Source organism: Manacus vitellinus, unplaced genomic scaffold, assembly GCF_001715985.3.
Source record: "Manacus vitellinus isolate BGI_N305 unplaced genomic scaffold, ASM171598v3 scaffold_16_pilon, whole genome shotgun sequence".
In the NCBI taxonomy this organism is placed as follows: domain Eukaryota; kingdom Metazoa; phylum Chordata; class Aves; order Passeriformes; family Pipridae; genus Manacus; species Manacus vitellinus.
The window spans coordinates 16,588,854-16,611,256 of record NW_021939189.1 but is presented as its reverse complement, the minus strand read 5'-3'; the positions used below and the strand labels follow the sequence as shown (position 1 = coordinate 16,611,256).

The following is a 22,403-nucleotide window of genomic DNA, read 5'->3' as shown; positions in this document are numbered from 1 at the left end:
CTCTATTCCATGATTATAGTATTATTTTGCATTATTTACCAGTTTACTAAGGCTACTAAATGTCCTTCCCCTGATGTGAACCCCTTCCTTCTCTACTTGCTTATTAAAAGGTGGTATTTTTTTACCCTTGAAATAGAAGGAAGGCAGAGGTTACATGTTCAGTGTCTGCACAAAGATTGAGGGAGAGTAACAATTTTCCTCTTCCTTCTCTGGAGGACACAACCTACCAACCCACAGCAACAAAAAGGGCAAGTAAAATTCCAAACCTGGTCCCTGTATTGATTAGGAATAATTAAACAAACTCTCCAAGCAGCCCAGAACTTGATTGGATTAAAAAAAGTGTATTGGATGTCCAATACCAAATAATAAACATGAAGTTATTAAAAAAAGCCATAGAGGATACAGCAAATACTACAGAAAAGCAAAAAAAAATTGTACAGAAAGGTCGACGTCTACAGCAGCCCTCAAAATTATTCTACATGAGAATCATAAAACAATATACAGGTTTGGTTCTTTTTTTCCCCAAATGTCTGAGGGAAGCTGTCACTCAACAGCTTGACTATGACACTACAAGGATACACAATGTTCCAAATTTAAAATCACAGGATATGTAAGAAAACGTAGCATTAAAATGTGAAAAAGTGCAATACAGATTGTACACTGAATTGAATAAATGTTTTTTCTTTTTTTTTTTCAGTTTAACCTTAAAAAACCAACTTTGAACAGTTGTTTTATCATTAAAAATATTCCCCCTCCCCAAATTCAATGACAATATTAACATTCATGGTGTTATACATAAGGAATATTCACAAAGACCCCCCCCCAGCCAGGAATACTGTGTTTGTAGGATGGTATTTCTTTGGGTACAGGTAAAAAATAGGCAAAGGAAAAGGTTCACACCCTCCTTCCAGGCCAGGGTGTGCATTTTTATTCTTTCAACACATATTCTGTAGCTTATTTTGCCCTGAATTGTACTGATTAAAAGTCTAAACATCAGTTATCCAGGTGGCCCACAGTGCCCCAATTAATTTGATTCCCTCCCCTCCCTCAAAGAATAAATAAAGGCAGGAAATGTCCCAGAAATGACAACACAGAGTCCAGGAAAAGAAAGGAAGTGACACTACAGCACCATCCCAGCTGCTCTCCAGGTGATTCCATGGCTCTCCCCTCTCTTGGAGACCAGAAGCTTTAGTTCAGTTCAGTGGGGAACAAAGTAAAAGCAGCAGAACTCCTGTTTGTTACTGGAGCTGCAGCAGTTCCAGCATTCCCTCCTGCTGCTCCCACAGGCCCAGCCCTGGCAGAGCCACAGCAGGGACCCCAAAACACCTGGACCTGCCTGTCCCCGAGATCCCAAATCCCAGGAGGAACAGATTCCCCTCTGAACCAGCAGTAAGTTGGAGTTTCCTTTTGTTCTGGCAGTGGAATTGCACACGAGTTCATCAGGCACCTGGGGGTGGGTTTGGTTACTTTACTGAGCTACAGCCCGTTTCCAGGGAAGGGCAGAGCCAGGCAATCACACATGGAGAAAAGGAAAACCCTTGTCCTTCCCTTTGACCTTCCCTTCCTTTCCAGACAGATGTGTGAACAGCACCTGAGTCACTAATACTGGTTTTCTTTTTACATGGTTTTCCAAAGTGTAAAAAAATACATTTTTGCCTTGTTTCTGTCTCTGGGGAATACTCCAGAGCTGGCCCTTGTTCGAGTGGCCTGGGATGGAGACACTGCACTGGGGCTGGACGTGCTGCTGTGGGCAGGGAGCGTTCCCACAGGCAGGATGTGGTGTGTGGGGATGGAAGGGCCCACAGTTCCCTCCTTCTGGGAGCCCAGGGAGCTCCACCCCAGCCCTGGGGCCTGTGCTGAGCCCTCACTCTGCACTTGCAAGGTTCATGATGCATCTTTAGCTAACAACAACAAAACAGTTGCCAAAATAAGCTGCATGTAGTGTCATCTAAGCATAAGGAACCCCAATTTACAGGAGGAAGTTCTGGCAATGTTTCTAAATGAGACTCTCACTGCAGTTCAGTGACCAGAGACACAGTGATGCTAAAGGGACAAGGAAGGACGTTACAGAAGATGCTTCGTGTTCTTCAGTCTTTCCAGTCACTGGAGAAAGACATGAAAACAACAGGAATGACCCCTCCCCCTGGACCCCCTCCCCTTCCCCAGCTACTTTTCCCCCCACTCAAAATATTGAAACTGCACAAAAAGCGACAAACAAGCCTTTCAAATTACATTTCAATTCAAACAGACTGGTAATCTCACAGTGATGAGAGGAGAAAGTCAGGCTTTTAATAATTATAATATAAAAATAATAAAAAAAGCTTACAAAGAGCAGTGCAGCATCCCAAAAGGCCATGGATTAACTGCCAGAAGGGGACGTAATTGTACGCAGAATAAAAAACAAAAACAGAACAACCCACACTGGCAATGAATTTCCATACACAATAGAACAAGCAGTCAAACCTCAGCCTAGGCTGTGGAAAACAACAGTTTCTCCCTTTTTTTTTTTTTAATTACAATATTTTTTTCCTTTTTATAAAAAAAAGATAAAATAAAAACACAAATAAAATTGTACATAAATGCCAATGTCCAACACTGAAAAGGCAGGGCAATCACACCACTGAGACAAAACCTGACCAGAACAAAACTAACGGCGAGTCCGTTTGCTTTCCTTGTGTCTGGAGTCCAGCCTGGTGTGTCCCATCCCGCCCGGCCCACAGGGCACTGGAATTCACAGGGCCAAGACTTCCCTGCAGGACAGTGACACACAGGTCCCCTCTGGTTGGTTCCTCTCCTTCCCACATTGCTCTCATGTGCTGTCCCTCTTTCTGGTTTGTTGTTTGTTTTTTTTTTTCCTCTTTTTTTTCCTTTTTTTTTTTTTTCCTCTGTACAATTCCTTGCGTTCCAAGGCTGAGTCCCACGACTTGCGGAGCGGTTTGGAGTCACGTCCCGGGGAGGTGGTCACGCCGTGGTGATGGCATTGAGGTCCTTCATCAGTCCTTCCAGGTGGGCCATCTCTTTGGTCAGCTCATCCGGCTCGTAGGTCTGGGGAGAGGGAGAGGGTTACACAGGGGGCCTTGGCTCTCCTTAGGGAGGGACAGGACAGGAAACACAGAGGAATGGTCAGGGACTGCTGTGGGATACGGCTCTGACTCAGGAATAACCACACGTGGATTGCATTTAGCCACAGTTACAGGAATTAATAGCCTTTAAAGAACACTCTAAGGAGTGGCTGAGCTGTGCCAGGGGAGGTTTAGGTTGGACAGTAGGAAAAGGTTCTTCCCCCCAGAGGGTGGTTGGGCACTGAACAGGCTCCCCAGGGCAGTGGGCACAGCACCAAGGCTGCCAGAGCTCAAGGAGCATTTGGACAATGCTCTCAGGGACAGGGCGGCATTTGGACCGATGATCCTTGTGGGTCCCTTCCAGCTCAGCATATTCTATTCTTTGATTCTATTTTCAGTGCAGCTCTTTGGGCAGTTGTGATTCAGAGTCCCACTGAATAAACCATGATCAGCTGATCTGTTTTCCTTGTCTCGACCCCTGAAGGGAACAGCTGCCTTTGAACCAGAGTAGGCAGTTTAGAAAAGTCTTCCCAGCTTAACTGGAAAGCAGGTCAACGGAATCACCTCAAAAGAAATGTTTTGAGAATTGTTACCCTCCCTGAAATCACAGTGTATTAGGCTCAGAGGTCCAGTTTCAGCTGCACTGATGAGCCATCACCTCTGTGATCAGTGCCTGTGTGCAGACACACCATGAACCACGGCAGCTCCAAACCTTTGCTGAACAAGTCCTTCCCAGTTCTGTGCAGTTTTCAACCCTGACCCTGCTCTCAGTTCCTTTCTTTCTAGAGACAAACCTTCTCCTAATTTAAATGGCATTGAACTTCCAGTTTATCAAACATCTGGACTGTACCAGAAAAGTCATCCCTGCCCTGGGTCCAACACGTTATCTGACAATGATAAACAGCAGCAGCTGAAAGTAAACTCATTCCTACAGGCTCTCATAAAAAAATAGAGTTAATTCAAATCACTACCTAACCCTAAACCCCTTAATTCAACTTATAATTTAATTTTCAAAACTCATACTTGAACTAGCAATTTAATTTAACTAGTATTTAGTGTGCTGACTCTACCTTGTACTAATTTATCAATGAACAAATTTATTAATGGCTCTATTTGAATATTACCAATTTATTGATGGATAAACTAATGAGTAAGGGTTTGGTACTGACCAAACAAAACAAATAAAGCAGGAGTGACACCTAGACAGAAGGGCAAAAGGGCACCAGATCAAGTTTCTAGACCAGCAAACGCAGAAAGAAAATCAAGAGGGCAACAAAAACATGTGACAAATGAAAAGGACAATGAGGAAAAAAAGTAAAATAAATTCAAAATAATCATTCCTGTAGCAGTGATCAGAGCTAATACCTGTGTGATACTGAAGACAGTATATGATTCTAGTGATCCAGTAGCTACTGGAGAAACTTCTTGGCTTGCAATTTGAAAGGAAAACAGCACTTCCAGCCTCCCACCCAAAACATCCTCAATATCCTTAATAGATACTCCCAAAAGCAGCCCAGCAGGTGGTTGTACCTTTCCCAAAAGTCAGAACACTTTCACAGGAGAGTCTACAAACATATTTGGGATGATGCTTAAAACACGTTGGCATTAGTGCCAAATGTTCCACGTGCAGTGACACTGGGAATGCTCTGCAGCAGCAGGGCTGTAACAGGACCCTGCCCTGTGCAGAAGGTGTTTCTCCTGTACTTTTTATATGGATTCACAGGCAATGGGGGTGTTGGAAGTTTGGAGCCTTGTGACCCTCTGCCTTTGAAAGTGTCAGTGCAGAATTCCTGAAGTTTCCAAGTGTGACACAAATAAGGAGAGACCTCCCCCCAGTCTGTGAGCACTGCAAGGCCAGGCCTGGCAGTGGAAGTACCTACGCTTTCCGAGTCCTCCAGCATCCGGGTGGTCTCCTGCACGTCGGGGGCACTGGGAACGACCACGGGCATGGGAGGGCGAGTCCTTCCCAAGGTCCCGATGGACGCGGTCTTCACCGAGTGAACAGGGTGGGTGGGAGCTGGAAACAATGGTCAGAGAGTCAGGGAATTGGTTCTTGGGCTTAATCAGAAAGGAAGAGAATAAGAACAGGGGGGAACTGCCTTAAACTGAAGGAGGGCAGGGTTAGATGGGATATTGGGAAGGAATTCTTCCCTGTGAGGCCCTGGCACAGGTTGCCTAGAGAAGCTGGGGCTGCCCCATCCCTGGAAGTGTCCAAGGCCAGGTTGGATGGGTTGGATGGCAGGAGTGGGACTGGTTGAGCTTTAAGGTCCTTCCAACCCAAACCATTCTATAATGATTCTATGATGAAGAAAGATGGTATTAGAGGAAAGTGAACACTTAAACTTTGGAGCGTTGGATCCGAATTTTTGTCCAATTTATTTACGTACAGAAAAAGGCCTTGAAATGACACCGACAGAACTCACTGCAGCCTCTGACACACTGCCTTGGATGCCCAACTCCACCCCCCGCCCCTCAAGGACCTTCCCTGTTAAAACCCCCCTGTTTTGGCAGCGTGTGCCTGTTTTCCCCTCACCTTGCTGGTCAGCAGGGGGGTGCTGGGCAGGGCAGGTCGTAGGAGGCCCGGCCGGGGGGAACCAGCGGGCAGCGCGAAGCTCTTGGAGCGGGTGTGACGGGCGGACGTGGGCAGTGGGCAGGCCCTGGGCAGGGTCCTCCTCCTGGGCAGTGCCCAGGTACGAGCCCGTGGAGCCCTCAGGGTCCTGGTGGTCGGTGCCCGGCGGGGCCGAGGGCGCCGGCAGCGTGTCCGTGCTGGGCGTGTTCCGGACGGACTCTGCAACACACACACTGCAGTTACTGCTCAGAAACGGCCTCTGGGGCACATGGAAACACAGCAGGCTACTGGGAAGCACCTCTTCCAGGGTCACTGTTACAGGTACGAGGGAATTTGGATATAACCCCAGTCCTGTGTGACTGCCCTGTTCTATGGTGAACGATGGCTGTCTGGTAATACAACGAGCTGAGAACTGAATGATTCCACACCCCCACCAAGAGCAAATCAACAGTTCTGCACTGAAACAGCTCCATGGAGTAAGTCCTCAGATAAACCAGCAGAGAACACAAACCTTCGTTCTCCTTCTGCCCTTGAGCATCTCATAGTACTGGCATTTGTAACCAAATCTGTAATTTAAGGTTCACACCAAGCACTAGTGCAGACACAGGAGCCTGAGTTTTTTCTGAGACAGGCTTGAAATCCATTTACCTGGAGTCACAGGATGGTTTGAGTTGGAAGGGATCTTAAAGATCATTTAATTCCATCCCCTGCTATAAGCAGGGACACCTTCCATTATCCCAGGTTGCTCCAAGCCCCATCCAACCTGGCCCTCAACACTTCCAGGGATGGAGCAGCCACAGCTTCTCTGGGCAACCTGTGCTAGGGCCTCTCCACCCTCACAGGGAAGAATTTCTTCCTAAGAATTTCTTCCTACTTGCCGAAAGCTCAAACTCAAGCTCAGATGAAATCCCAGGCTTGCTGTGTTTGCAGCAGGCTCCACGCTGACCTAAGAGAACAATGAGATGGTATCTTACATTCAGGGCGTCGTGATCCTACTTGGAGCACAGGCAGGGAAGGATCTGGATTGTGGGAGCTGTCACTTCACTGGTATAAACCTCTGCCTCTCACATATTGCCTCCCTGTGTCCTTGCAGCCTCAGGAACTGCTTTCATAAGGAAACAACACTTTTGGCTATGACAGCTTAGAAGGTTGACCTTAAGCTAGAAAAGCTCAGATTTCCCTCCAACTCGACATTTTACCCACGTGCAATTTAGCAACAGTGTGGCTTCAGAAATCTTCAGAGCACTGGAGATACTGCAGAAACTACTGCAATTCATTGTGCTTCAGGCCTGAAAATACTGCATGGAAATCACCCCCATTTTCTGTGTCCCTCAGGAAGGTTAACAAATGTCAGCTCTCAGTAGCTAAGTCTGGACCTTTCTCCTCTCTTGGTCTGAAATGGTACTAACCAGGGAAAAAGTTACCACATTAAGTAGCTCAGATTTAATCTGGTGTCTCAGGGCTGAATGCTTTAGCATAAGGAATCCTCCTGTTTGTGGCTGTGTATTAAACACAGAGCTTCCTCTTCTATCATGTGCCTCAAGGATCTGCACAAGTAAGCTCAGCCTATCCAGGATTTTGTCTGCACTTACACCCACGTCCTTAAACCTCGTGGAACACCACAGTGGGGACTGACCGAGTTTCAGGCTTTGATTTCCACATGTTTCGCTCCCGGTTCCATGAAAGCAACACGTCCCTGGTGGTTTGTGTCTCACCTGTGGAATTGGCCCTGTCTGAGTGGGACAAGGCTGTGCCCAGGGGCCAGGGGCTGGGCTGGTGGTGGAGGTAGCTGCGGGTTGGAGAGGCGAGGCTGCCGGAGTGGAAATGGTGGTGGGGGTTATCGAGTGAATGGATGGGATGAGCACTAATCACAGCTGTGGATGAACACAAGACAGAGAAACACTTAACACACACACAGTGCTTGTGGACTGAAAGGCACCACATCCCTCCCTTCCCCACACAGCCACTGCAGGGGAGCCAGACCCTCAGCTGGTTCACAATCCACCTTAAACTCCTGGGTCATCAGACCCAAGTCATGTACAGGACAAAACCATCACCTGATTACAGGCCAAAAAGCAGTACCAGCAACTTAATTCACATCAGGATGCACCGTCTGATTTCAAGGAAGAGAAAAGTTCAGATGAAGAATAGAGAGAATATAGATCTACTATCCACATATAGTGTGTGTGTTAAAAAAGAAACAGCCCTTTGCTTCCTCATATCCTTCCAAGATTTTTGTATTTCAGTAGTCAAAGAAGGAGCTCACTTGGTACACACCATTACTGCAAATTATGCTAAAATGGAAGAGACTGAATTATCCTAAATTAGTACCTAGAGGTAAATAACTATATCTGAGTGCTCCAGTTGGGGGGAAGCCATGGGAAGGTGTCTGCAGGCTCAGAGTTAAACACACGGAATGGTCCTGGTGGTGCTTCCTGAGAAAGGGCCTCACATACCACTGTGAGCTTCCTGTGGAGCTTCTGCAAAGCCTAAATGACATTATATTAATGTTTCCAGTTACTATAAAACACAAACCTACTGCTGGAGGCCCTCAGAGCTCTTGAAAACAGGATAAAAACTCAAAGTCACTAAAACGACCTCAAGCCCTGAGGCACCAGCAGACCTTGCACCTCCTTCCTCATCCCACCCGCCCCAGCCAGCTGTGCCTGGGCCTGGTTTGTTCTCCCTGGGCAAGGCAATGGCTAAGAAAGAGAGGGAATCAGCCAGGCTTTTCCAGGGAACACAGCAGGACTGGCATCACAAAGGGCTGTCAGAGCCGGGGCTGCTGCTGCAGGGAAATCACATCCATGGCTCTATCTGCCACAATTATCACATCAGCCTGAACACAACCAGCAGGTACAACTGGAATTACTGCCTCCCAAAAATGTGTATCATCCTGTGTGGGACTGATACGTAGGTTGTTGAGTGTCTTTGCTGTGAGTTTTTCCTTTGCTACACTTTGCTACAGCTGAATTTTCAAAAAGGCTCCACTCCAAAGGTCAAATATTAAGCTGCTGCTGAGGGAAGGCTCTTGTATGGACTGAAAGATGGTTACAGATACAAAACCAAGGAAGGGGCTTGATGGTGGATTATCAAGACAGAGGAGAGTGAGCAGCAGATTCCAAGTAGCAGTGCCAGCACTGGCTTTTATCAGTTTTCCTTCTCAGTGAGCAGACATGGAAGCAATCAGAGAAATCTTCCCATTTGTCAATAATTTTAAGGTCTCTGGGGTAGGCAAATGCCATTCTGGTGGCCAGGAGCTCCAGAAGGGCCTCACAGGGCTGAGTGAGAGAGCAAAGATTCCAAGGAGCTCGTAGTAAAGTCAGAGGAGGCTCTGAGAATGGCAACTCAAGAGCTACAGGGGATGGAGCAGCTGCCTCATGAGGAGAGGCTAAAAACGTGGGACTGCTTGGGCTGGAGAGGAGAAAACCAGCAGCTGAGAACCTGACAGAGATGGAGCAGCTCTCTGCAGTTCCTGTGGGACAGCTGGGCACTGGCAGAGTTCAGAGGGAACGGCTACAAAAAGCAGCCAAGCCCACAGGCTCTCCCTGGGAAGCACCAGAGTGGGATGGACAGACACTGGACACACTCCTGACTCTCCTCCACTCCTCACCCCAGTGCAGCTGCTCCTTTTCCCCTTTTCCCTTAGTCTAACTCTGCCTTTCCCATAAGGGGCTCCGGGGCCTCCTCTGAGCTATTCCCACTGCAGAAAGGCTGGAATTGCTCAGGAGCAGTGAGCAGGAAGGTGTGGGTGTCCCTGTTTGTGGCACCAGTGTGGCTGGTTTGGGCACTCCCCACTCCAGGAGCAGGAATGGGGGGCTGGTGACTTACGCTGAGGTGGCTGAGAATCAAAAGGCATCATCATCTTGGGCCTCATCCCCCTCCTTCCTGCCAGCGTGGACATGCTGTCCTCGGACTCGTGTCCTGAGGGAGAGACACTGGGGTTACTGACCTGCAGCTCCTGGGGCACCTGAGCACTTCAACCCCCCTCTCTCTAGTCCTGTTTGCAGTTTTGTGAGTCACAACTGATAAAAACAGCTCTTTCATCCTCCACCAGGAGGTGAGAAGAGGACAGTTATTTGGTACTGGAGAAACTCTCCAGGCCCCAATACAAACTTGAACTTCTGGCACTGCAGCTGTGGGCTGAAAGGATGTCACACACAGCTCTCAAGAGTTCATTTCAAAACACTTGTTAGATGATGTTCCAATTACTAGCCAGTATTTACCAAGAGAAAATAATGATTTGACTCCTGGGCACTCAATTTCCTCACTACAACACGTGATCCATCCTTTTTAGGGAATCTTAGAAACTAGGAACAAACTCAATTCACTACTTGAAAAATGAGAACAAAAGAGAGTGACTAAGTAATATCTCAATAAAGTGATTTCACCACTCAGAGTCAAATGTATTTAACACCTCATGGCCAAAGCACTGTTGATCTCTCACCTCTGTAGGAATTCCGCCTCTGGTGGATATTGCTGTCCATGGAATTGTCAACTGGGGTGATGTCTTGGGAGTTGCGAGGGATTGGGGTGTCTGTCATGATGGGATTGGGATCTGGAGACTTATCAATGGGTTTGAGCTCCAGTCTCTCATGATGAATCCAAAGGTCAGGAGGCTTGACATCTTTGGAGTTCCCCTTGTACTTGTGGGAGCCATTCACTGATTTGCAGGCAGCACGTTTCCTGGGAGGGAAAACAAAGGAGATGTTCTCAGATGTTCTTAGGTGTCAGCCTCACCTGTTGAAAGGATTTCCCTCAGATCCTGTATCCCTGAGCAGAACCTTCCCACCGGCAGGACGCTCTGAACTCTGCACACAAGCCCAGCCGACATCTCAAAGCACGTCCTGCAACTCTGATGCCACGAATTTGTCCCCAGCGGCCCCACATCCTGCAGCCCAAGCCTGCACTGACAAAAACTGAATTTGCAGTGCTTGTGGTTGTTAAGAGAACATTCCAACCATGAAGTGAAGGTGCACCACGCTGTGCCCCTGCTCCGGGCTCAGCTCCAGCTAGAGCTGGAGAGGGAGGGTGCAAACAGCCAGTTATCCCAACAGGATGGTGAACACTGAGGATCAATGACAGGAACATCACTTTCAGCACTGCTCAGACTGAGGAGCTTTTCATGGCTGTTGAACAGCAGCAGCAGGAATCTACGGTGAAGCAGAGATTTGGGACAGTGGAATTTGGGAAAAGGAAAATGTAGGGTTCCAGCACTGCCCTCCACACTTGCTCCTCACAAAGATGGGGGAAGGTGTTCCCTCTGGGTGACCCAACTGCTAGAACTGGCTCAGATATGGCTCAGTACCAGCGGGCAGAGCCTCCCACGGAGGTGACTCCCAGCCAGACGTGCTCCCACGTCCTGCCCTGACCCAGCTGAGCCCCTGGCACACAGCAGGAGTGACTCACTGCTGGGGGCTGCTGTGTAAGGGAGGTGCCATTTAGAAACTGAGGTTTCACAGGGCTGTTTCTGCTCTTTGAAAATCAAATGCATCTCTGGGGCACAGGCCCATCTGCGCTGCCCTCTCCCAAGCACATCCCCCAGCTGCCAGACATTCCCACATCCCTGCTCCCTCTCCTGAACAACTTGCATTTTTGCAGGATGGTTCAGCTTCAGCAAAGCAAGTGGAGATTATCTTCCAAGCCTAGCTTTTAAAAATCTGTTTTGCATAACAGTATCTTTTCAAACTTAAAATACAGCTTTCAGCTCTGGTCTTTCAAAGAACTTGCAGAAAGAACCTTCAGGAGCCTCTAAGTGGGAGCACTGCTGCTGTGGGCTTGATTCAGGTGCTCTAAATGAGGGAAGAATTCAGGTACACACCTATATTATGGATTTTGGAGCACTTTCCTAAGGAGTCCAGCACCTGATTCAGATTCCACTCCAGTAATCTGTCTAAAAACTGGATATTATCATGCACAGCTTGTACACCAACTTCACACAGTGAAGGACACGCTGAGAGCAGGAGTGAGAAGCTGCCTGAGCTGTGGAGCTCTCCCAGCTCCAAAGAGATGGACTGGCTCCAGTTTGGAAACAATATTTTAAACAGCAGCTTCTCCTGAGAGAGGGGCAGGTGCAGGGACACACGAGAGCATTGCCCAGTTTGGGTGTGGACTCCTGATGCTTTGTAACTCTGGAACATGGATTAGGAAAAATGGACCTTCACCATCTACAGCCTGGAAGACTTAAAGGAAAAAACACTACAGCATGATCAAGAAAAGATGAGGTGCCAGGATGAGGTGGGACAGGCAGGGCAGGGCAAGGGCTGTTACTTTTTCTGGTGCGAGGTCGTGCGGCGGGTGCAGAAGACGGCGACGATCACCACGACCACGATGGTGATCACCCCCACGGACACGATGATCACCAGGAGCATGTTGCTGTCCAGGGGAGAGGTAGGACTTCCATGGGGACTGTTACTGCCTGTGAGGGTTTGAGATGGGAGAAAGGGGTTATTTATTCCATAGAAAAAGCAAGGAATGCAAACCAAAGGTGTCTGGCATCCTACAGATGGGCAGGATGAGATGGTTGGTCTGCCTGGATCTCTGGGAAGTGCTTATTTTTCTGTCATTTGCCACCTGTGCTTCTGTACAATTGTTGAGCTATAAGAGGATTTATAGATCCATTCCCAACCAGGCCTATCAAAACTTAAGTTCAGCCAACTCAAATAGTTACCATATAGAAATTCAACAGTTAGTCTAAGGAGAGTTAGTCTGGGGTCTTGCTAAAACCCCCATACCACAGGCACCCCCTTGGAGCCAGAAACCACCACACTCAGTATGAGAATCCTACAGGGGTCACTTTGCCCTGAAAGAATAATTTTATCAAACACTACTGAGCGTTACCTCAGGGCAAGGTGTCCCCAACAGCAACCAGGGGAAGGAGGAACAGGAGGGTTTTCCTTCCTAATACATTCCTACTGAAATAATTGTCCACTTGTGCACCACAGCAGCCCTTTAAAACTCCATGGGAAGCAGATCTGCTCATGGGAATGCCTGGAGAGTTTTGCCAGACACTCCAGGCAGGAGCACCAGAGCAGGAGTGTTACAGGACTTACTGAATGGGAACAACTGTGGAGAAAAGTTCTGGAACAGATGCCAGGAGTGTTTGCTGGGTGAAAGACCAAAGGGAAATGAAACACATGGACATGGAAAAGCTTTGCAGCAACACTCACCTCCAAGGGGGGGTTTGTAGTCTGGTCCTAAGTCCACGGGGCGACTTCCCTTCCCTGCAGATCCCGAAGCTGAAAAGGCCGGATATGTTGGAATGTTACACACACACACACACTTTAGCATCTCTACGTTTCTTTTAGAACTTCTCTATGCCCCCATGAACAGTTTTTCCCTCCTTTTCTCTCCCCACAACACGATTTGCCTTTGCACAGCACTTGCACTTCTCCAAGAAAAAAAACTTCTCCAGAAGAACTCTTCAATTGTTTCCTGAGTTATTCTTTTCCTAACTCAGCTCGGGAGACTCTACTAATAGTCATTTTTAAAATGATAAAAAAAATCATTTGCAGCAATGCACAGGTACATGTTGAGGCACAGGGCTTTGCCACACCTGGACTGACAGTTAATCATCCTGAAACTCGAATTGTCCACGTTCCCTTTCCTAACACCCCATTACAGCCAGTGTGGGAGACTGGAAGTAAGTGGAGGATCCAAAGCACAGTAAATGTAATATTAAGGCCCAACCTATCCATAAAAACCTGCTTTCAACCCCATTCTCTTCTGTTCACAAGTGACAACGAAGCCTCACAAAACTGTTTTTGGTGAAACCCGAGGAAACCAATTCATTATTTACATCCAAAACCTGGTTCTTTCCCTCTGTGCTTTCATTAAAATGCACTCAATGCAGAAATTGGTGAGAAGAATACTATAGTGGGGGAAACGTTCAGCAAGGTGCAAAGAACAACATTCCTCTGGTTACAGGAATCCAGAATATTTTGCACATTTTTACATTGTTCTACAAAAAAAAAAAACCCAAAACAAACCTAACCAAGAAGTCAGGCAATTTGGCAGTTTCCCAATCAGGAGAAGGATTTTTTCAGTTAAAAATCCCCTTTAATCAAGAAGTAATAAGTGTTAAAGGATGTGTAACAAATGGAAACTGTGAACTTCAAGTCAGAGCCTGTAAATTAGTCACTGAAATCAAGACAAATGGCAAAACCAGCCAAAGGGAGCAGCAGGAATTCTGATTAAACCTGGGCAGGGTAATAAGGAGGAATGTTCTGTGTGTACAGCAGGAGTTCCAGTCTATAATGATGGAAAAGATGTATTGCAGGACAAATGTGCCATGAAAAAGACACATTGCACTTGCCAGGGCAGAGAGGACCCTGCACCCAGTGCTCTCCTTTTGAAGCACTGCACTAATAATCCTGCAGCAGCAAGGACAGAATTTTACAGCATTTTAAACAGCTCGTGTTTGATATATTTGTGTCTGGATGGTCACAGAACCTGCACTGAAAAGATGGGAAAAAACCCTAAATGAATCCTCTGGATCCCTGAACCTGGCACTGAGGAGCTGCTGGATCTTCCACCCAGCTGTGGGAGAAGGGGGGAATAAAAATAACCAGCAGTATTTTAGAAGGACAATTAGACACCCTGAGCATTTCTAGTGCAGCAGCTGGAGCCTTAACACAGGTGAGACCATGGAAAAAGGGGTGGATAGGAGATGGTTCCTGCTTTATGCCCATCTTTCTGCTTTATGGAAAACAGGTATTTTCAAAAAACTAAATGTCAGACTATAAACATAGTTGGTAACAGTAATTATGGAGATATAGAATAATATACATAAAATATACTGCATTTAGGCTTCCCAAAAACATTTCACTGTGTCCTGTACAATCCTTTGTTAAAACAGCATCATAAAAAAGCAACATGGCACCCATTAACTGATAAGAATAAGAATAAGAATAAGAATTAGAATTGAAAAATCATTATTCATGAAGAACATTTCTAATGAGTTCTGCAAAGACCTGTGCTTGGCCAAGGGTAGTTCAATATCCTTAATAACACAAGCAAAGAGAAGGAAAGCAGGGAGAGAAAAAAACAGACAGAACCATCAGGGCCAGAGAATCAACCCATTGTAGTTTGGGTCCTTCCCAGTCCTGAGGAACTTGCTGGCTCTTTCCTGAGAGTCCCAATTCAGTGATGCTGTCACAGAGCAGCTCTTCAGCTCCTTTCCTGCATTTCCTCCACCTTCTCCTTTCCTACATTTAAGCTGCTGCCATGATTTATAATCTCTGAGTGTTCCAAGAGGAATTATGAAACAAAACTCTCCTGGCTTTTATGATTTATAAATAATGGGATAAGAATTAATCAAATTGTTACTAAAAGAACTAGAAGAATTGTTACTTTAGGATGGATGGAAGATTCTCTGCTGAAATGGGGTTAGAACAGGGCAGAATAGAAAACAGCAACTTTTCCCTAAAACCTTTTAACCTTCCCCAGTTCCCTCCCGCTGCACCTGGGCACGGATGGTGTCAGGGAGAGCAGCTGCTCACCCCCAGGCACCCCAGATCCCAGATCCCAGCTCCCACCTCTGGCACAGGGGCTGCATATGAATTTCCTCCCTAATCCCCTCCTATCAGCAGTATTTGGTGCACAGGGGTAAAAGCATATTTAATAAATTACTGCTAAGTAACAAGTTGCAGAGCCAAGTCCAACCCTCTCAGCCCCTTTAGGATCTCTTTAATTGGAAGTCTAAGCTGTTTGCCAATGGCCTTTTAAACTCATCCCTTCAGACTAATTCTTCCCTTTTTATTGGGCTTGTAGGTTATTTGGAAGAAAGCAAGAACAGCCCTGGGACATTCACCTTATAATTCCATGTAGGAAGCCTCAAAGCTCCCATTTTCCAAACAAACATTTGAAAGCCTGAAGGCTTTTAGGAGCCAATGCCGGGCTCCTCAGGAGAGTCTGGGCTCCAAAGGAGCTGACAGACAGAATCTCTCCTGCACAAAGCTTTCCAGAAGGAGCATCTTTGCCTTTCTTATGACAACAATCCTGGATGTGGAGCTCACAAGCAGCACCTGTGCTAATCAGAATCCGTTTGATCTCCACCCCCTCGTGCCGAGGTCCTGCAGCAACAGGCAGGGGCGGGATGGCCCATCCCTGCAGAAGGGTCCCCACCCACATGGCCCTTCATGGGACCCCTGACTACAGAGATCACTTTATATTCCCAACACCAGCCCACACACAGGACTCCCAGTTCTTCCACTATTAAAACCACAACAGGAACTCGCCCATTTCCAGTCAGAGCAGCAGATATTTGTTTCATTTAGAAAATGCAACAGTGCATGGACAGCAAAACCAGGATGGGTGAAGGATGGAGTGAAGAGAAATGTTGGCTGTTCATTTACCTTGGTCATTGGGCATTTTATCTGAGGACTCAGCTATGGGGCAAGCACAGGGAGGAAAAAACAAGAGAGATCACAAGGCTTGAAGAGTGAGACAGAATTTCAAGTTTCACACAGCACAGGCAGACTGGCTACAGCTCCTTTCTGACCACCAATACTCACGTGGAGAAGTGCCCAGGGCCAGGCTGGACAGGGCTAGGAGCAGCCTGGATGAGTGGAAGGTGTCCCTGCCCATGGGACTGGATGATCATTAAGGTTCCTTCCATCCCAGTTCTATGATATGTTTCCACAATGATAAACTCATAACTTTTTCTTTCTCCCCCCTGAGAACCTTTCTCAAGCTATCTCACATTTGTACTATTTACCACCTACCCACCACCATCAGTTCTTGATTCAGGAGCCTGCTGTGTCCCATGAGTTCCCCCTGCACCACCCCGGTCCCAGGGAGCAGATGTGACACAGTCCTGGAGTGTCACTGTAGCCAAACCTGGGTTTCTCATAACTAAGGATCCAAGAGCAGTCACAGCACCATGAACCAAAGAGCTGAGCACCACCTGCACAGGGATTAATTCCAGGCAAGAGCAAGACAACAGGGAGTTCTGCTCTAACCCAACTCCAGCCTTTCCCAGTCAGTGTAAGCACAGACTGCACGCTCCTGGTGCTCGTCCTTCTGGAGGAGCTGTCGGGATGCAGGTGCCACTTTACCTTTGGGGGTTCTGAACTGCACGGCCTCGGACATGGGCCCCATTCCCTTGGAGTTCCTGGCCTGGATTTTGAAGTAATAGGGCGTGTCCAGGGTCAGCTCCTGGATCTGGTGGGTCAGTCTGTTCCCCACGACCGGCTCGATGACCCAGTCGTGGATCTCGGCGTTCACGTCGGTGCTGTAGTAGATGATGTATCCTGTTCCCAGGGGAGAGCAGGACAGTCACCAGATCACACAGAAAATGAGGGTTAGGGGGTTGCTAAGGGTGTTCTCACTTTTCCCAAGACTAAGAATGCATCCAGCCACCAGCCACCCTTCCCATCTGTTATACAGCAAGAGGAAAAAAGCCCTTTAAAATATCAACATAATTTCTGAGCACTGTTCATTGCACATGGGAAAACTGCTCATTTCCACCTCTTTACCTATTTATAAGTAAAATAAGATCATGCTGTTGTTATCAAAACATTCTCAAAGTATTACTATTATCTTATTAATATATTATTATAATACATTATTTAAATAATGTTCAAACCACAAAACATTCTCATGCACAGCTCAGCAACATGTGTTCAGTAGTTTATAATTATTTTATTTTCAGTGTATTAACCAAGTGTTAATGCACAAAACAGTGTTTTCCAGTGCATTAACAAAGATGGCAATAATCTGAAGAGCACTGAGGTTGTCCTGCACAACCCAGGAAAAAAAGGTATGGGAGGAGTTTATGTTCTGTTATTGAAAAGCACTGCAATTGTAAAAATCAACATGAAGTAAAAGCTTTATAACTTTTTTTACATACGAAACACAAAGCCTCAGCATAAAATATATAATTGAACCAATATAGGTGTATATATATGTAGATATGATTTATTATTTATTATTTATATTGTCTATATGCTATATTACAATTATATAATATATTGTAAATATTATAAATTATATTATACTTACGGTGCATATTATATTTATATATTATTATTTTTATTACTTTATATTATTAATATTTATTTAGTATTTTACATCTATAATATATATTATACACACATATATTTAATATTTATATATATGTATGTAGTGACAGTTCAAAGCACTATAGTGGCACAAGCAGTGAGTTAACTTATGACTGTCCTAATTATTCAGCGGGTTTAACGATGCACATCAGGAACCCAGCCTGGCCCAGCTCAGTATTCCAAATCCATCCCAACCACATCCAAAGGGAGATGGCAGCTGCAAAGCCACATATTCCACAGACAGGCTGCCCAGGGCATGGAATGACATCATCCCTCGGTTTTTATGGCACTACTCAATGCACAGAGTTAATGACTCATTAGTTAATGACTCATTAGTGGAGCCTGGAGCTGTCCCTCAGCCGGGGCTGTTCCCACCAGAGGGCACTCGACCCCCACATCCCAAAAACTGCCTCATTCCCTGGAAAAGGGAAGCTCATGCTTGGTGCACTCAAACTTACCAGTTAATTACTATTTTATTTGATGTTTTAACCTGCTGTTTATGCACAAACTAATAAGCACTGGATGCTTTTGTTCAACCTATGTGGATAACTAAGGCTGCACTTCAGAGCAGACACTGCAAGGGCCTTTTTTCCCAGGAAAATGGGATAATTTTGCTCATTTACCACGTGCAGGTAAGTGCTGGTCTCTGTATGTTGTTCCCCGTCTCCCCTGAGGGCCCTCAGTGTCAGATATTTGTGCCTGCCCTGCCTGAAGGCCCCTCACTGGCCACCACCAGCCAAGTCCTTTCACCTGCACTTCAGATAAAGGCTCTTTTTTCTCCACTCAAACCTTCCTTCCCACAAAGAGGAAACATCTTGCTGCCTTTTCCAAGGGCTCTAATTCAATTCAGTCTCCTGTGCAGAACCTGGGCTCCAGTCCTGCCTAATCAGGTGATCCTGCACCGTGGTTAATTCTGAGCACAAACCCAAACCCACACACTGCAAACAATATGCCATTAAAATCTTATTTAAGCTTAAAACCTGGCATAAAAACAAAGAAAAACAGAAGTGAATTATTTCAGAAAGCCCTTGGAAATGGGAATCCAAACAGAAATTACGGACAGGAATCAGGAATTATCACTTTCTGTACAGTGATTTATCCTACGTGGCAGTGATGCACTTAAAGGCAAATAACAGTTTACTCCTAATGGTTCTGTCAGGGGACTAATAAACTGCCTTTAAGTCTGTTCTGTGACACAAAAACGCCACTAAGATGACAAAGAGCACTGGGATGGCTTCTCCTAAATAAACCACTGATGGGCCAGAGGCGTTATGGACAATTTCTGGAGGCCTGCTATTAGAACAGCACAATCTGAGGAAGGCAAAGGTTATGGAGATATTTAAACTTCCAATTATATTTCTGGTTCCACTCCAATTTCCCACTGCAGTTAGTTTTAGATCTTAATATATTTTTACGAGGTACAAAAGTAAATAATTAATCTGAGCGGCTACAGAGAGTGACAGAGCAGATACAGAGCTCTGGGCAGCCCTGGGCTACAGGGAGGGTGGGACACGGCCCCAGGGTCATGCAGCACCCCCTGGGCTGCCCCCCTGCCCTGCCCACCTGTGATCTTGCCGTTGGCCTCGGAGGGGGGCTGCCAGTTCACGATGATGGTCCGGGGCTTGCCCTCCTTGCTCACCACGGTCACGTCCTTGGGAGGGGAAGTGGGCACTGCAAACACACAGAACCAGGCTGTCAGACCCACGGGGTACAAACAACACCCTCAGCACCCTGGATTTTTGTTTTAGATGAATGCAAGTTATTTTGGTTTGTTCTCTTCGATGTTAGTTTTAGGAATCCACCACCTACTGTCGGGGTCTCACTGATTTACTCCATTCACTGGTGACCTGGAGTGCAGCACCTCCTTCCCAGATGGAGTTCCCCCTTCCCAAGGCACTGCTGTCACCACATGCTGTGATTCAGGACTGAGTGAGCCCAGGTGTTCCCAAAACCACGGATCTTTGGACAACTGAGGTCGCTGACTTCTCACCTGAATTTCTTCGGTCATCAGAAAAATCATACCAACTCGTGAAAGAAATACATTTTATTTAGGTAGGCACATGAAATATCTCCATATTTTCAGGTTTATGGTGGGACTGAGACCCAGAGGTTGTGGACTCCCCATCTCTGGAAGTGTCCAAGGTCAGGCTGGACAGGGCTTGGAGGAACCTGGGCTAGTGGGAAGTGTCTAGTGGGCTTTAAAGTCCCTTCCAACCCAACCCCTTTTGAGTTCTATGACTTCAGAAATGCCAATTTACCATTTAAATCCAAATCAGCAAAGTAAATCCACCAGCAATTTCAAATCTGCAATTGCTGACTGACTTTCCTGAAGGATTATTTGTGATTTGGAAGGAAATCTGCACCACGGAAACATCTGAAAGGAAGAAATATTTGCTGACCACAACTGTCCAACCTTTTTCCTTGGGTTAACTTGGAGTAAATCCACCTTGGATATTGGATATACTAATACAATAATAGTAGCCCTGAGTGCTTGCAGTGCTTCCTGCATTTCAAGAGCTTTATTTAAGTTACCAATTAGAAATTCATCCCTCCATTCCTCTGAGATGGGCACCTGGTATCCCTCTGTGAGGAATAGGTGGGAACCAGGACAGCCAAAGCCCAAAAGTTACTGTAAATATTACCCCAAATACATAAAAAGAAGATTCAGAGGAAGAAAGATCAGGAAATCACTAACACTCAGCCCAGGATCCCATATTTTCCTTCATCATTAGCTGAGGAGCAAGTCCTACACAATGCTGCTACTCATGATATTCCAAAATAATGAGCTCAGGAATTTGGCCAGTCATACAAATCACAAGACCTTTTATGAGAAAATATATTTAGCCATTTTTTTTTTCAATTTTTTTTTCTTAGTTCCCAAGTTTTTAGGTCACATTTGCAAATATTGTCTATAACCACTTCAACTTGGGATTTCCTATTTAAATGCAACGAGACCTCCTGCATCATTACTCGTGTGCTTCTTGAGGTTCAAATTCTCTGTTAAGGTCTTTATCTCTGCAAATTTTATAGTCCCTGCCCTTGGTGCAGAGTTATGGGTGAGGACTGTATGTGTGTCAGCAAAAATAGCAAAGAGAGTGTTTTAACCTGGGAATAGTCACTGGGATGGGAAAGGAGCCTCAGCCCAGAGCTGGTCCCACATCATGGAATTCCCTCCAAAAACCACAACAGTGTTTTCAAAAGCAACTGAAGCTCAAGAATGGTTTATGGGACTTCAGAGTAAGTTCAGAGATTTCAGATTTTATCCAGGTTTTGCTTTTTCTCATGCCTTGTTGCAGAACATTTGGGAGCTCTCACTAATTCTTTGCACGCTTGATTTTTTGGCTGTATTTTAATTTAGCATAAGAACTCCAGGCTCATTTGGATGGGCTTTTTGTCCTTTATAGTTCATCTAAAGAGAAACCTAAGCATAATAAGCAGCAAATTTAATTGCACAAAGTTCATTTAACACTGCAGGATAAAAAGAGCTAATGAGGGGCAGGTCGGGGGAGAGGGTCTGGCCCTCAGTTACTCCGTGGGCCCAAGGTTTTCCTTGGCAGCTATAAAACCTTTTCTGTTCTGAACAGGAATTTAGGGCTCATTTGGATGTCTTAATTCCTACTGTGATTTTTTTGTCTTCATTTGCCTCATGCACCTCCTCGCTCTGTCATAATTATCATCACACAGCAAATTTTAATTATTATTAGCTGAAGTATTTTCTTTGTATTTGCTATTAACGTGCTCTTTTTGAGACGTTTCAAGCACACACTTTATTCTCTCCTGCCCATGAATTGTGGTACATTATTCATCACTTCTCTGTAATTTGATGTAAATTCTCCTGCATGCAATCATCCCTTGGAATTTTGAAGTATGTTGTTGTTTTTTTAATCAGAATTTCTGACTAAACTATTCAGAACAGCCCCCCCCAGTAAGTATCATCAGCAGAATCATTTAAAAACCAGAAAGCTGGCAGACCTGGCTTGATTTCTTTCTGCTCAGCCCTCCCAGAAGCCCAGCAGTACCTAGTTCAAAGGTGGTCCCATGTGCTGTCATGCTCCAGGTGCTGGATCTGCGGCCCTTGGTCACCATCACCGAGAACTCGTACAGGGTGTTGGGCTTCAGCCCCGTCACCAAATAGCTCAGGGTGGTGGCATTGGCAGTCTGAAAGAAAGGCAAGAGTCAGGAACTGCTGAGCCATCAGTCACAGCTCTCAGGTGCCTCCAACATTTCCATAACCACAGCCATTAATTCCGGGAGGTTTCTCCTCTCTCATGTAAATTCCTCAATCAAGGATTAACGTGCAGTTGTTTTACCCTCAACTGGAGATTCTTCCTGCAATCAGCACGAGGTTTAATAGCAGTCAATTATAAATTAAGAAAGGCAATACAAGGTCCAGGGCCCACTTGTTATGCAGTGGCTAAATCACTGTTTACCTGGGGGGCTAATTTACAGCATTTCATTAACTGGGGAAAACAATAAGCCCAGCTAATAACAATCCTGATTGAAACCTGGAGCTGCCTCCCAAATTCCTGCAGAATTTTCAGGACATTCTTAAATATAATAAACAATCAACTAAAGATACACTAGAAAGACGTGAAGAGAACGAAGCTTTACTAATACATAGACTTTTTCCAGAACAAGATGGTTATCTAGGATCACACACAAAAACTACACATTTAATGAACAGAAATTTTAGAATTTCTAAGTAAGAAT

At 45.8% G+C, this 22,403-nt stretch overlaps 1 protein-coding gene across 1 annotated transcript in view; it reads right to left on the bottom strand.

Annotated features, from left to right (window-relative positions):
* Positions 1–321: 321 nt before the first annotated feature.
* NEO1 (neogenin 1) overlaps positions 322–22,403 on the bottom strand; it is a 114,124-nt gene continuing 92,042 nt past the window's right edge. Inside the window, exons 17-28 of the mRNA XM_025894859.2 lie at positions 21,713–21,851; positions 19,257–19,364; positions 16,689–16,883; positions 15,987–16,019; positions 12,801–12,869; positions 11,902–12,049; positions 10,079–10,317; positions 9,463–9,555; positions 7,347–7,505; positions 5,596–5,850; positions 4,943–5,079; positions 322–3,045 (exon numbers count right to left, since the gene is read on the bottom strand). Of these exons, the coding sequence (XP_025750644.2) occupies positions 2,962–3,045; positions 4,943–5,079; positions 5,596–5,850; positions 7,347–7,505; positions 9,463–9,555; positions 10,079–10,317; positions 11,902–12,049; positions 12,801–12,869; positions 15,987–16,019; positions 16,689–16,883; positions 19,257–19,364; positions 21,713–21,851 (1,659 nt within the window). The 3' untranslated portion in view covers positions 322–2,961. The remainder of the gene's footprint in view (positions 3,046–4,942; positions 5,080–5,595; positions 5,851–7,346; positions 7,506–9,462; positions 9,556–10,078; positions 10,318–11,901; positions 12,050–12,800; positions 12,870–15,986; positions 16,020–16,688; positions 16,884–19,256; positions 19,365–21,712; positions 21,852–22,403) is intronic.